The following is a 13,382-nucleotide window of genomic DNA, read 5'->3' as shown; positions in this document are numbered from 1 at the left end:
TCTTTTGAACAACAGGACGTTGATATTAATGCCCTTGACATTTAATCACCGTCTTTTGTGTCGCCGCTAAATGTCAACAATGTCAATATTGTCTGCAGATTCCATTAAAAAAACGGCAGAAAATCCCCTTCAAGCCATCTCACCGAAATTGGGATTTGGAAGGCATCAGGTAGAAACTAATTATTTTTTTTGGGGGGGGCAGGAAGTTATTAAAACTCGCCTGGGTTGCTTTGACACTGTGTGGGGTGCGACGGCACCGTCACATTAGTCATTTTCTGTGGGAAGTTTTCTTTTCCTCCTTCAATTAAATTTGTCATTAACCTGGGAGAAGTATGAAAGCAGGTGTCGACATCTTGGGTCTTTGCAAACTTGAGAGAAATTAAAGTCAAACAGCAGCAAAGAATCTCTGTGAAAGCGAGCGTAACTCTGGAAAGTGAAGAAAACACCGGACAACTGTCGTTGGTTTAAGTGTATAAAGTCGCACAGGTCTTTTTTTTTTTTAATCAATATTTGAAAAATATTCAACAGTGAAATTTAAATCAAACAGTCAGAATAAGTAATAATAACAATAATAATTAATATCAGCAATAACTAGACTTAAAATCAGATGTTTAGTCTTATTTCTCTCTCTCTCTCTTTTTTTTTTTTTTAACCTGGAACACCTGAGGGAAGCAAAGACCCATCAAAAAAAGCACAGAAAATTTCTGGAAAAAAAAAAATCTAATTGCGAAAAAAAAAAAACAACAAAAAAAAAAACCAACAAAACAATTTGAAGACAAGCTCACACGTCGAGCACCCGACTGATCTCTATATACAGCACATTCGCTCCACGACTTCGCAGGACAGCAGTGAAGAAAAGAACAGAACAGTGTCGGAGGTCAACGCTCAGCTACGGAATTATGCCTCGGCGTCGGCCGCCGTGCGCAATCACGTGCGACAAAAACGGGAACCAGGTGAAAAAACCTCGATGGGTCTCGGAAAACCGCCGTCTCCTATCGCCCCCTGTAGGACGTCTTTAAACGCACGCTGCTCCGTTTGTCACTCTGATGCGGGTGGGGGGGGGGGGGGGAGAAAGGCAGAGAAAACACTGTCCAGTTCACAAAAACAACAAGCCGACGGGCCAAAGCGTCTGTCTTTTTCCACAAATGGTCCCTGGGTGCATAAAGACACGCTGCCGCCTCGGCGTCCACCTCCCCGCTAACAGGAAACCAAAACAGACACATTTCACTCCAGCTTGTTTCAGGTAGAAACGTGACATCAGCGTTAAGAGTTTGGAGAATCAATTTTTCGTCTGTACAATAATCAATATTCACGACACTTTTCAAAAAAAAAATAAAATAAAATAAAACGAACAAGAGAAAAATCACCCTTGTAGGAATATTAACCTTTACGCTTTAAAAAAAAAGAAAAAAAAGAAAAGAAAAAAGTCACCCAAAAACACATGACTAGAATTAGAAAAAAAGGTGGGAGGGGGTAGAAATGCAAAAGAAACCTTTGGTCAAAGAGTGGGATCACCATGGGAATGAAGCAGTGTGGAGACAAAGGAAATCATCAGCGTTCACTGACGATGAACCAAACAGCAAAAATCCAAGAGCAAAAAAAACCAAAAAAAAAAACCAAAGTGGTGGATTTCTTTTTTTTTTGTCCGATACAATTTCTCTTCCGGTTCCAGCGTTTCTGCCGCCCCACAGCTCAGCTCTAACCTCCTTCTCCCTCACACTTGGGTCTGCATGTTATACTGGTTTCCTCACAGAGGAAAGAAGGAAAGAAAGAAAGAAAGAAAGACAGGAACAAAGAAAGAAAGAAGGAAAAAAAGGTGCTCTTTTCACGAAAAGTCATGTTCTTGTCTTGATTGTCCGCAGAAGAGAAGTGCCAGCAGGAGGATAAAAAGCCCAGCCAAAGGATTTACAATCACAGCATCCTCTGCTAGAAAGGAACAGAGAGTTCCAGACGTCCGGCCCTGAGCCTGCGTCAAACCGCTGCTTGTTTATTTATTTATTTATTTATTTATTTGTTTATTTTCCGGGATGTTGTCGTTGTTGTTTTGTGTGACTCTCAGCGTGTGTGTATGTGTGTGTGTGTGTGTGTGTGTGTGTGTGTGTGTGTGTGTGTGTGTGTGTGTGTGAGACGCGGGGATCAGTCCTATTCCGGCAGCGTCTGCTCCTGTGTGGCTCCGCCCTGCTGGCAGTTCCTGCGGATGACGGGCAGCGGGTGGGCCTCGGTGTTGAACACCCAGTCCTCCAGCGGGAGGAGGTCGTCGTCGGAGAAGAGCAGGTACAGATACCTGGAGACAGGCGGAGAGAATCCGTTAATTCCAGAGGGATCCATCCGCTAGCTAGCGGCTACAGTGCTAGCAACGGATCTCAATTGCTTTTGGACTGACTCATGTTCTTTTTCAACCGTGTAACCCCTACATGACACTCTTCATTTTCACTCGCCTCATCTTTCACTGTTATGTTGAGCATTTCCCCCCACATGCCTCACAAGGTCAAACAGGTCTGTTTTTTCCTGAGACATGGCGAGGAAAACTTAGTGAGGCTAGCTAATGACTCAACATGACTTTGTACTTAACATCCAGGAAGGCTTAAATAATGCATCGTCATGGAAGCCCTTTGAGATCTCGTTTTCAATGTGGTCCAAATAATATGATTTTATGCGTGACATGGCAAACATTTTAATTGTTATTGTATTATTTCACACGTCATTCCACCGCGTGCGCGCAGTGTCCAGAAATGCCGCTGCCCGCGCTAAACTTGAGCACAGTGGCACTTCTGCTTTTAATTGCGTCCTCATTATCAATTGACGCAGATTGCCGCATGGGCTTCAGAATTATCTGTCAAAGCTAAGAAAAAAAAAAAAAGAAAAAAAGAAAGAAAAAATCATCTTCTTCGGCAAAAAATAGTTTGCGCTGTGTAAATCATCTTGCTAACTTTCTGATTAAACGGCATTTAATCCAATAAAAACAGAGGCGTCGAACTCTGTTCTACAGTGAGAAAATTGCGTTGTAAAAGTCAACTGGGATGCGAGTGATGCAACTGACTGACACTTCGATTTTATGGTTTTTTTTTCCCCACTTGATTTTTATGACAGGAAAAACCTAATGTAAAACTGACAACATACTTTTATTTTCGCCACGCTGCGGGCCATTAACAAATTGAAGCCGTTAACGTTACGCAAAGCCAACCTGGCGCCGCTGAATTATTCAGCAACAGCGATCTTGACGCTCGTTCGGACGCAAATTAAAGCTGGCGGACGGACGGCTAGCCCGCTCGCTGCAGCCGGGTGTTAAACGATGTCACGCACGTCCGAATGTGATAAAAACGTGAGAGAAGAAGAAGAAGAAGAAGAAGAAAAAAAAAAAACACAATCCAAATGGTTTGTGATGCTTTCTGATCCAAGAGCCCGGAGTTTAGATATCCTGCGGCCCGCTATCTGCCCTGGCCCCGCCCCTCTCTGTATCTCTTCTGCAGGCATAATGGAGAATATCACTGTCCAGGTGTGATTGGAATCAGCCGAGTGCGGCGTCTCCGCTTGGCTCTCAGCGAGAGAGCAGATAATAGGTGGGGACCAATCGGCAGCGTTGGCTAATGGACACAGCGCCGCTTCCTGTGCCTGTGATAGTTTACACATTCAGATCGCCAGATGAGATTTCTGTGGCCCTGCAGGGTGGTGGTGGTGGGGGAGGGGGGAAGAGGAGAGGTAGGAGGAGGAGGAGGAGGAGGTGGAGGAGGAGGAAGAGTGTGCGGATGAGGAGGATGAGATGGAGGGGGATGAGGAGAGTGAGGAGGAGGTGGTGGAAGAGGTGGAGGATGAGGAGAGTGAGGGGGTGGAGGAGGAGATGGAAGGGGAAGAGGAGGAGGAGGAAGAGTGTGAGGAAGATGAGGAGGAGGAGGTAGATATGGACGAGGAGTGTGAGAAGGAGGATGAAGAGAGTGAGGGGGTGGAGGAAGAGGAGGAGTGTGAGAGGAGGAGAAGGGAGGGGGAGGAAGAGGAGAAGGGGTGGAGGAGGAAGAAGAATGAGGAGGATGAGGATTTGGAGGGGGAGGAGGGGGAGGAAGAGCGTGAGGAGGCAGAGGAAGGGAGGGAGAAAAACAGGAGGACTCCCAGGAGGAGGAGGAGAAGAAGGAGGAGGAGGCGGGACTTACTTGAGCGTCTCGGAGAGGAAGAAGCTCTGCTGCATGTTGTCGTGGCTGACCGCCGTGGTGTAGACGTCGCGGATGCCTGAGAAGCCCGACTCCACCCTGCAGTGCTGCTCCAGGGCCTGACAGCAGACATCAATAAATGTCAGCAACAGAGGAAAAAGGTCGCTCACATCTATAATGCAAGGACAACTGGTGCACTGCACACGCCTCTTACACAAGCCCTGATCACCAACCAGGCCAGACCGCAAGCACACAAGTACGTATGAGACTGCGGTGCACACTAGCAAAAATAAATAAATAAACAAATAAATAAATAAAAATAAGAAATTGAATAGAATTGGTAATAATTTGTTATTTAATGTCACAGTTAATGCAACATTTATGGAATCATCCTGGAGCAAATGAGAGAGTCGTGTGTGTTCCAGTGCACTTGTAAAGCATGATTGCACAGTATAGCACCACACACACACACACACACACACACACACACACACACACACACACACACACATACACATACACATACATATATGCATGCTACCCTGGAGAAAGTACATGTCTTCAAGTCTGTACACATAAAAAAAAACTCTTGTTTTTTTCTATTTCTCTGGTGGGCGTGGCCTTGTTCACCTCTGCACTGTGACAGAAACCAGCAGTTCTCAGACATTCTGGGCCCAGGGCTTCCCCATGAACACGTTTTAATCACCCATGGCCTTCTTCATTTTCAAATCCTTTACTGTTACATTTAGATTTGTCCCCTCCTACTACCACTACCACTATTTCAGATGCATTTAATTTGATTCAAGCAACACATTCATCAACTATTACCCATATTTCTTGCTCCTCACCCCACGACATCTGCCACAAGCAGAGAGAGCGATCTTGATAATGGAGATCGGCCCTGTGTGATGTCACAAAAGGACGAAGCGTCGCTGTTACCTCTCCCAGGTTGGCGACTACAGACTCCGCCCTTTTCAAACATGCAGAAGCTACAGACATGCTGTTTCCTGCAGGTTCCTGGAGGCCTTTGGGATAATGACTCTCGCGATGATGCTCATCGTAAGTTCACAGCCATTTATTATTTAAAAAAAAAAAAAAAGGAGTATGAACTCTGCCGACCCCTTCCAAGTTGAGGCCCGAGCCAGGCTAAATCTGACAGGGGCTAATGGAGAGTGTCTGAGCTAGCCGCCGAGGATTAGCATGCTATTACCCCGTTGACAAAGGCCCGGCTGCGGCGCCCCCTAATTAACCGAGACCTCGCCGTGTTAATGTGTCGGCGTTGGCGGGCGGAAGACGCGGCGCGCCGCTTTCAACCTTTGTGGCTGATAATTAACGGCCCCGTCAAAAGTCGTCCGGCCGATCTCGCCGCGTCGCCGCTCGCTAAATTGGCGCGGAATCTATCGTGCCAGTACTTTACCGCCGCTAATGTCCCGTCGGCTGGCGCTCGCTAATAACGGTGCTCCGCCGCCCAACCCTCACCCTGCTGCTGCCGGTGGGGCTGCTCCATCCACACGCTAATGTATACTGCCACATAATATCAGGGAACCTGGCTGAGGGTAATTGGGGCTGTTAAAGGGGCCTGACATAGTAGGAGCGTGAGCGCCGCCTTCTTTTTTTTTTTTTTTTTTTGTAGTAAATCAGAGCCTCGGCCACCACCTGGAGAGTGAAAAGGAACAAAATGCACCCAATCTCTCTCTTAAATTATTCACTGCATCACATTCAGCCAGGTGTGTTATGGGAGGGGGGGCGGGGGGAGTGGAGGAGAGGGGGAGTCTTCTTTGCAGATATTCCACATTTCTAGCCTCGTCCCCGTCTCTGAGGCTCAGCCCGCTCTGTCATCAGCTTCCCTGTCACATTTCGGAACTGTTTCATAGGAGCTTTATTTTATTTCTATTTTTTTTGGGGGGGGTCCCAGCTATTATTTTCACTTTACCCCAAACCTTTTTTTCCTCGCCTCGCAACAAAAGCGAGATGAGACGCTCTGCACCCGCCTCCACTTACTTCTTTTAAAGAGGCAAAATCCTTTAGAAATGAAGCATCTTGTGAAGTGTTTGAAGCCCCATTTTAACAACAGCCTCCCACAGAGGGACCTCTCTTCTCTCTCTACTCTCTCTACTCTCTCTTTGAGGGGCCACGCCGGCACTGATGCCTCTTTAAGATTACGCAAAATACATTCCGGGAACAAATTCTCGCAACAACATGCGTCTGTGCCCACTCGACCAAGCCAGGCGCTGGCTCCACCCGTTCGAGACCCATTTGTTTTTGCTGCAAACAAAGTGTCAGTAAACTGCTAAATATGCAGTTTTTTTTTTTTTTACAACTCTATTGGACTATTGAAGCATATTTTGAGTATCAGGCCCAGCAGGATACAAAACGGAGAGACGTCTCCAAGGTTAGTGACCACACCCCTGGCCATCTACTGGCTCCGCCCCCTTCGGACCATTCGTCATTACGTCCAGCATGATCAGTGTATTGAAAAATGAATTTCTCTCAATGCGGTATGACGTGCGACACTGAATGTGTGCGCTGGCATTGTATTTGCAGATGAGAACGAGATTAACAGCACAGATTGTGTGTGAGTTGCATTTTTGTCCCACTGCTGGCAAACGTGTCTCACCTCCACTGCCTCCCAGCCCCACTCCCGGTACTTGGGGTCGTGGGTCAGTCTCCACATGTACATGTAGCTCTCGATGACCTCTGGCCTCAGGATGTAATATCTGTCGCTCAGCCTGGTGGCCGTGGCTTCACCTCCGCTGTCAAACCTGAAGGCCTCGGGCCCCAGTTTGGTCTCTGACGGAGGCAGAAAAAAAGACGAGTAAGCAAAAAAAATGATACAGAATAAAACAGTTTTTTTTTGTGTGTGCGCGACTGTACGCTTTGATGTTTTGATATTTTTTTTTCCTCCTTCATTCTCATTTTTTTTCCTCAAAAACTAAAGATCACAGTCTTGAGAAGGCGAGGTTGAATCAGAAAGAGATGTCCAGATGGTCTGAGGGCTTTTTTTTTTTCTTCTCCTCTTTACTTATTCATCTCTGTGTTACTGAGCTAAAGTGGACAGCAGTGATTATTGTAGCGTTCCAGCTGTCTGCAGGAGAGATGTGTCTCACACCAGAGGAAATATTAGGAAATCCCTTTTTTTTAAGCTCTCTCTTCTTAAATCACCTTATTGTGATTATCGTTATTTAATCCACTTAGCCATGAACTATAAATAAAAAAACAAGGAAAGAATTTACATTTAGAAGGCACAATACTATGCTAACTAAATGGGGACGAGCCATTTAATCAAGGAAAAAAAACAACAGCTTTTCCATTTTTAGTTTAGTCATTACAATAACTCAACATTGGTCTGGCTTCTATTCTACCAGTTGGCGAACCAGTGGAAACTGATTGTCAATTCATTTTAGGACCCGACCCATTCCCACTTTCTGTACAGGCATGAGTGCTTTAAATAAAAGAATCAGTGTCACTGACAGCAGGGTCGGCTGGTTTGCACTTGAGCAAGCCAGGAAAGCAAAAAAGAAAAACACACATTACATTATTCACTGTCCAACACAATCCCACGGACTTGAATTATTTACTGCGGGCTGGCTGCAAAACAAAAGTGTAAAGTGGGTCAGAGCTTTCAAGTCCGATTCAAGTGAATTCTATTTACCGTGGCCTAAAATTGTACATTTGTCAGGGGTGGAGCCCTGCGATCTGCACAACACAAAGGGGAAAAAAACAAACAAATAAACAAACAGAAAAATACTCTCTGCTGAGATTTTGCATCCAGGGAAAAATACAGCATAGAACAACGTGACAAAAACAGGAGGTGATGCAGTAGGAGCTTTCTCCGGATGGACAGCGTGTTACACACCAGTACACAGGGTAAGTGACCTGTATAACCTCATTATAACCTATCCCAGTAAGTCTGCCTAGCAACAACTGCTGAGGCTTGGTACGATGCACAGAAGGTCAGGATGCGGGTCGAGGATTTGGAGTGTGGGTTGCAAACTGAATCCCAGAGCTGCAAACTTGCACGCACGCTCACTGGCCACTTTATTAGGCGTGGTGTTCAATCACTTGTTAACACAACACAGCTAATTGGCCAATCACATGGCAGTTACTCGGTGCACTCAGACGTGAAGGTGACTTGCTGGGGCTCAAAAAACAAACATCAGAATTGATAAAAAAAAAAAAAAAAAAAAAAAAGAAGAAGGGGAAATTGAAGTGACTTTGAATGTGGTGAACATGGCTGTTGCTGGTCAGAATGTTTCACAAACTGCTGCTCATCTACTGGGATTTCCCCTCATCACAAAGGTCTATAGAGAACAGTCACAAACAACAGAAAACACTTGAATCGTCAGTCGTCATCAGTGGCAGTCGTGTCGAGGAAAATACCTCGTTGATGTCAGGGGCCAGAGGTCAGAATGGAAAGAAACTGGTTGGGGCTTTGCCAGTGTTCAGTGGACTTTGGCTGCGTTCAGACTGCAGGCAAATCTGATTTAAATCAGATTTCTTCTCAAATCCAAATTTTTAGGGTTGTCTGACTGTCCATACTGTTTTTAGCAAGTGTCCAAATGGGATGTGGCTCTGTTCAGACTGGGCCACATTATTGACCCATCTGACAGGTTTCTGTAGCAACGACGTCGGAGCCGAGGCGTCCAGCATAGCGTGTAGTGTGTGACGTCATATAACTGCGACGGCAATGTTGCCATACATGGCCTGGAGCTTGGCTTGAATGGAGCTGCAGTATCTCCCCACACACTGATGAGCCAATGAGGTTCCTCCTCTGTCCAGGGACTGCTGCTGCTTTCTACTGCTTCTATCTGCTGCATTACGTTACAGCTCTGCACCTGGAATGGCGCCCCCTCTGGTCTGGCGCATTGGCTCTTGCGTCGTGTAGAGTGACGTCACAGACAGTCAGAACCCATCGGTGTGTTTGGAGCTGTTCACACTGAGACGCATCTGTCCAAATGCCATTTGAAACTACCTCCCGCAGATGGTTTCAATCCGTTTCGCAAAAATTGGATTTCATGTGATTTGTGACTGTTCAGACTACAAACGGGCCATCCGGTTTCAATCTGGATTGGCTAATCATCTGATTTTGGCTGGCAGTCTGAACGTGGCCTTGCTGACATGACATGACATGGCTTGAGTCCTGTTTGATTGGTTGATCCAGGCTGTTCAGGACTTCACACGTAATTCTGGGGTTGGTAGCAGCGATGGAGGGTCACCACCAGGAAGTGCCGCGTTGCAACCTACTGGCTAGAATATCAGCAAAATAATCCGATTGGACCGGTTTTTCAAAATCGACACCAATCGCTTTCCATCTTTCGTGAACGTGCTCGGCTTGGGGACGTCAATCCCACGGATGCGTGCAAATCTGGCGCGTTGTCTTAAATCCCACCAACCTCCCAGCAGGTGGCGACGGGAGCAGCCAGCCAGTTTCATATTTTGGCACCGGGATGCGAAGCGGCAGCCCTGAGTGGCGCCTCGTCTCTTTCAAGTTGCTCTATCCATATTAGCTTCTTCATCTGGCAGATAGGCACGTTGCACTCTGCATTAGGAGTGCATCACCACTCATTCTCCAAAGTCGGCAACCTTTTCTCTCTCTCTCTCTCTGTCTCAACTCTCCTCTCGCCACTCGCTTTGAGATTTCCCAGCACCAATCTGTGCGTGTGTGTGATGATGGCAGCGATCCAGAAGGGCTCCAGAAGTCGAGTTTTTTTTTTTTTTATGCTATCAGTATTAAAGACGCAGCTTTAAGCGGGAGCCAACACACACGCACGAGAACTCTCTCCCGACAGCTAATCTAAGAGCCGCTAAGCACCATCCAGCGGCTTTAATGACGGAGAAAAAAAGAAAACCTGGTGGATGAGTAGGAAGAGGAGCCGGGGAAGCCTTCTGGGGCCGTGCTGATCAAAAGTATTCCAAGCACGTCAAGGAACCTGTTACATGATCACATTAGCTCACTAGGAGATGTGGGAAGAAAAAAAAAAAAACTTGGTAGATGAGAGCGAACAACCCACCTAAAGAGGAAGTGAGGAGGAAAAGAAATTAAAAAAAATAATAATAATTTTAAAAAGTAGGCGGAGTTGGTGGATGGAAGGAGCTTGAAAATTAGCAGAGGAGATTATTGTCAGGGCCAAGACAGATGGCAGGGAGGAGATCAAACAGAGAACCTGACAAAAAAGAGGAGGGATTAAAAATGTGGGAAACAATTTTTCTGGCAACTGTTGCCTCTTTTTTTTTTTTCTTTTTTTTTTTTTTTTTATTGCACGCGTGACTTTCTCCCCCGAGGTCAGTCAGTCTCTCTGAGTAAAACCACTTCTGCTGAAAGCACAGTAAATTTCAACTTTCATCATTTATCTGTGATTCGCCAACATCGCTCACTTTTGTTTTTGTGATGTTTTTTTTTTTTTTTCACTTCCTGAATCGCAGCGGTGTGTGTTTTGCCCGGTGTTTAGGACGGATCAATGTTGGCTATCGCCAACAGTGAGAACAATTGAGATTCAATTTGTTTCCACCGCTGCTGCTTATCGGCTCCGTTGTTTCTCCGCCCGAGTGGCGCCAATGAGAATAAATCGGGCGGCGAGAGAGAAAATAAAAGGCTAACAAGCCTTTTGAATTTTAAACATGCATTTCTACATATTTAACCTGCTGCCACCGGGACCTCTTCTACTTCTTTTTCCTCCTCTTCTTCTTCTTCTTGAAGTTGTACGAAAGCCGAAACCTTGCATTGTTTTCCAGGGACGTGACGCAAAAGAAACCAGGTTTTGAGTACCAGAGTTGTTGCGATTGACGGCAAAGTTTAAACAGTCAGTGTGAACTCATCTGGGAAAAGTCTCAGTGTAGCACTGGGTGATTAACCCACATCAGACTCGTCATGTTGAGCTAAATAAGAGTTTTGAATAAGCTTAAAATATTCCAACTGAGAATTCTGAGTGTGATGACATTCAGAGGAGTTCCAGCTGAAGTGTCCGTGTGAGTATCCGCCCCCCCCCCCCCCCCCCCCCCCCCCCCCCCCGCCACCCACCTGAGCGGCTGTAGCTCTCGTGGCAGGTGTGCGTGATCTCGGCGGCCAGGTCCAGGTAGTGCTGCCTCTTCTCCGGCGCCCCGTCGTCGGCCCCAATGCCGATCATCCCGCCGGAGAAGCAGGCCAGGTGGCCCATCTTGTGGTCCAGGATGCCGCCCCTCCACTCGGCCAGGTAGGTGAGACCGCCGGGCGACTTCTGCACCAGGTTGGTTTCAATGGCCTGCAGAGTGAGTAATATTTAAGAATAATGACAGTAATCATGACAATGTAACCGGACCGAAGGCAAGACGCAGATTGTTTCTCAGTGGCTTTTCTTCTGTTCGACTCACCGCCTCCCACCACAGCGCCACCTATCTGTTACTTTGCCAGATCTGACACAGGGATGCAACATGCAACTCCCACGCAGAAAGACCCGCAGCCTCCTCTCTCTGAGAGAAAACCCTGCAAGGCGCCGCTGCACCGCAGTCTTACTCTTCTGTCTTACTTTCACAGTCGGGCGTATGAACAACAGGTGAAATGAAAGTGAAACATTTGCAGATTTATTCCAATTTCTAGTTCCAATTACCGTATTTCACATTAAAAACACAAATTGGAAAACAAACCTTTCTGCAAAAATTTCATCCCGACTCAAAAATGCTGCGTGAAGGCCAAACCTCCATCATTTAACCAAAATAAAAAGCTGTCAGAAAAATAACAACAAATAACACTTCTTAAAAGGTTGAATTTGTTTTCTGTTACTGGCAGCAGCTGCAGTGGCGGCCGGCCGGATTGGATGATTTCAAAAAATGTTTTCTTATTAAAACCTGTTTTAATTAGTAATCTACTCTTTTATTTAAATGCCGGCCGTAATGAGCTGTGCCATGGCCTCACCTCGCATCCCTGAGTGAGCCTTCAGCCCGCGAGATAATGTGGTGGTGGTGGTGGTGGTGGTGGTGCGGAGCCGGGGAGGGGGGAGGGGGCGGAGCTCTCGGCCATTTAAATGCCGGGTCCCAGGGGACGAGCGCGAGTCTGTAATTAGCAGTCGTGCCTCTGGCTTTGACCCTCTGATGAAAAGTGAGGAACTCTCCACGGCGAGTTTAACTTATTGTCTGTGATACGATAATTGCAGCCGGAGGGAACGGGCCTCACTCTGGCCCTGCCTGCCGCGAGCAGAGCGCCGCCGTCCCGCTCGGGGAACCGTCGGAAACGCGCATCTGTGGCGTTGGGGCGGGGGCGGGGGCGGCGGCGAGGGTCGCGGCACTGCTGCTCAGGTCGCGTTGGTCGTGATGGTGTCACGGCGACCCCGTTACGCTTCTCGGTGTTGAATAACACGCTTTGACTGAAGAACAAGGACAACAACGCTGATGCATATAATCACAGTCAGCGCGACGCTTTACATCAGAGGCTTCTGGTTCAGCTGCACACACACACGCACGCCCTGCTCAGCTACAGAGGGAGATGTACAGGAAGAAGAGGAACATCTATACATTATACATGCCTCACATTTTTCTCTCTCTCTCTCTCTCTCTCTCTCTCTCTGCGGCATTCAGCCCGACGTGACGTAAAACATTTTTTTTTTTCATTCTCTTTCATGCGGAGGCTTGACGGCCGGAGGAGCCGTAAACAGATTCATCGGCGGTCGCTAGTCGCAATTCACAAACTATCAACGACACAATCACTCGATGGCTGATTCTGTCCAACTTCCTGTGATCGGCTGTTAAACGTCCGCACGGGAGAAACCATTCCCTCGATCCATCCATTTTCTACACACGCTTCCTCCTGCGCCTGCAGGGGTCGCAGGGGTCGCCTGGATCTTACCTTCAGAAGAAAACTCCAGAAAAAAGACAAAAACACCTTTTATCGGAAGAAATGGTTCAGGATCAAATACTCACGTCACCGTTTTCCATTAAAAAAAGAGAAGGACTCCTCTTTACTTAGTGGTGCTCACTGTCATTGGCTTATAATGCTGAACTAAAACCTAAACGACCTCACACTCACTATATATGCAAATGAGGCTTCATTAGCGCCAGTGTTATTACCTAACGGCGACCGTGACCTACTGCACTATCAGATCGTGACCTGTTCGTACCTCCATTGCGTCGTAGTACATCCTCTTTGCGTCATCGTCAGTCTTGTCTGACATCAGGAAGGATTTAATCAGATACTCGTAGAAGCTGTCCCCCAGGCCTCCGATGGACACGTGATCTGAGGAGCAGCGTGAAACAAGAAGCTCGTTTTTACAA

The 13,382-nt window shown here is 46.9% G+C and overlaps 1 protein-coding gene across 2 annotated transcripts in view; it reads right to left on the bottom strand.

Moving 5' to 3' along the window:
• Positions 1-459: 459 nt before the first annotated feature.
• The window catches only part of LOC142898466 (mannosyl-oligosaccharide 1,2-alpha-mannosidase IA), a 139,465-nt gene continuing 126,542 nt past the window's right edge, over positions 460-13,382 (bottom strand). For both annotated transcript variants that reach the window (XM_076041407.1, XM_076041406.1), the window contains exons 8-12: positions 13,229-13,344; positions 11,161-11,380; positions 6,760-6,932; positions 4,146-4,261; positions 460-2,284 (exon numbers count right to left, since the gene is read on the bottom strand). In XM_076041407.1, coding sequence (XP_075897522.1) covers positions 2,143-2,284; positions 4,146-4,261; positions 6,760-6,932; positions 11,161-11,380; positions 13,229-13,344 — 767 coding nt within the window. In that variant the 3' untranslated portion in view covers positions 460-2,142. The remainder of the gene's footprint in view (positions 2,285-4,145; positions 4,262-6,759; positions 6,933-11,160; positions 11,381-13,228; positions 13,345-13,382) is intronic.

This window comes from Nelusetta ayraudi, unplaced genomic scaffold (assembly GCF_046127955.1).
Source record: "Nelusetta ayraudi isolate G7.1 ecotype Tasmania unplaced genomic scaffold, CSIRO-AGI_Nayr_v1 ptg000066l, whole genome shotgun sequence".
NCBI lineage: Eukaryota > Metazoa > Chordata > Actinopteri > Tetraodontiformes > Monacanthidae > Nelusetta > Nelusetta ayraudi.
The sequence above is the reverse complement of the archived record's forward strand: the minus strand, read 5'-3'. Positions and strand labels throughout refer to the sequence as shown.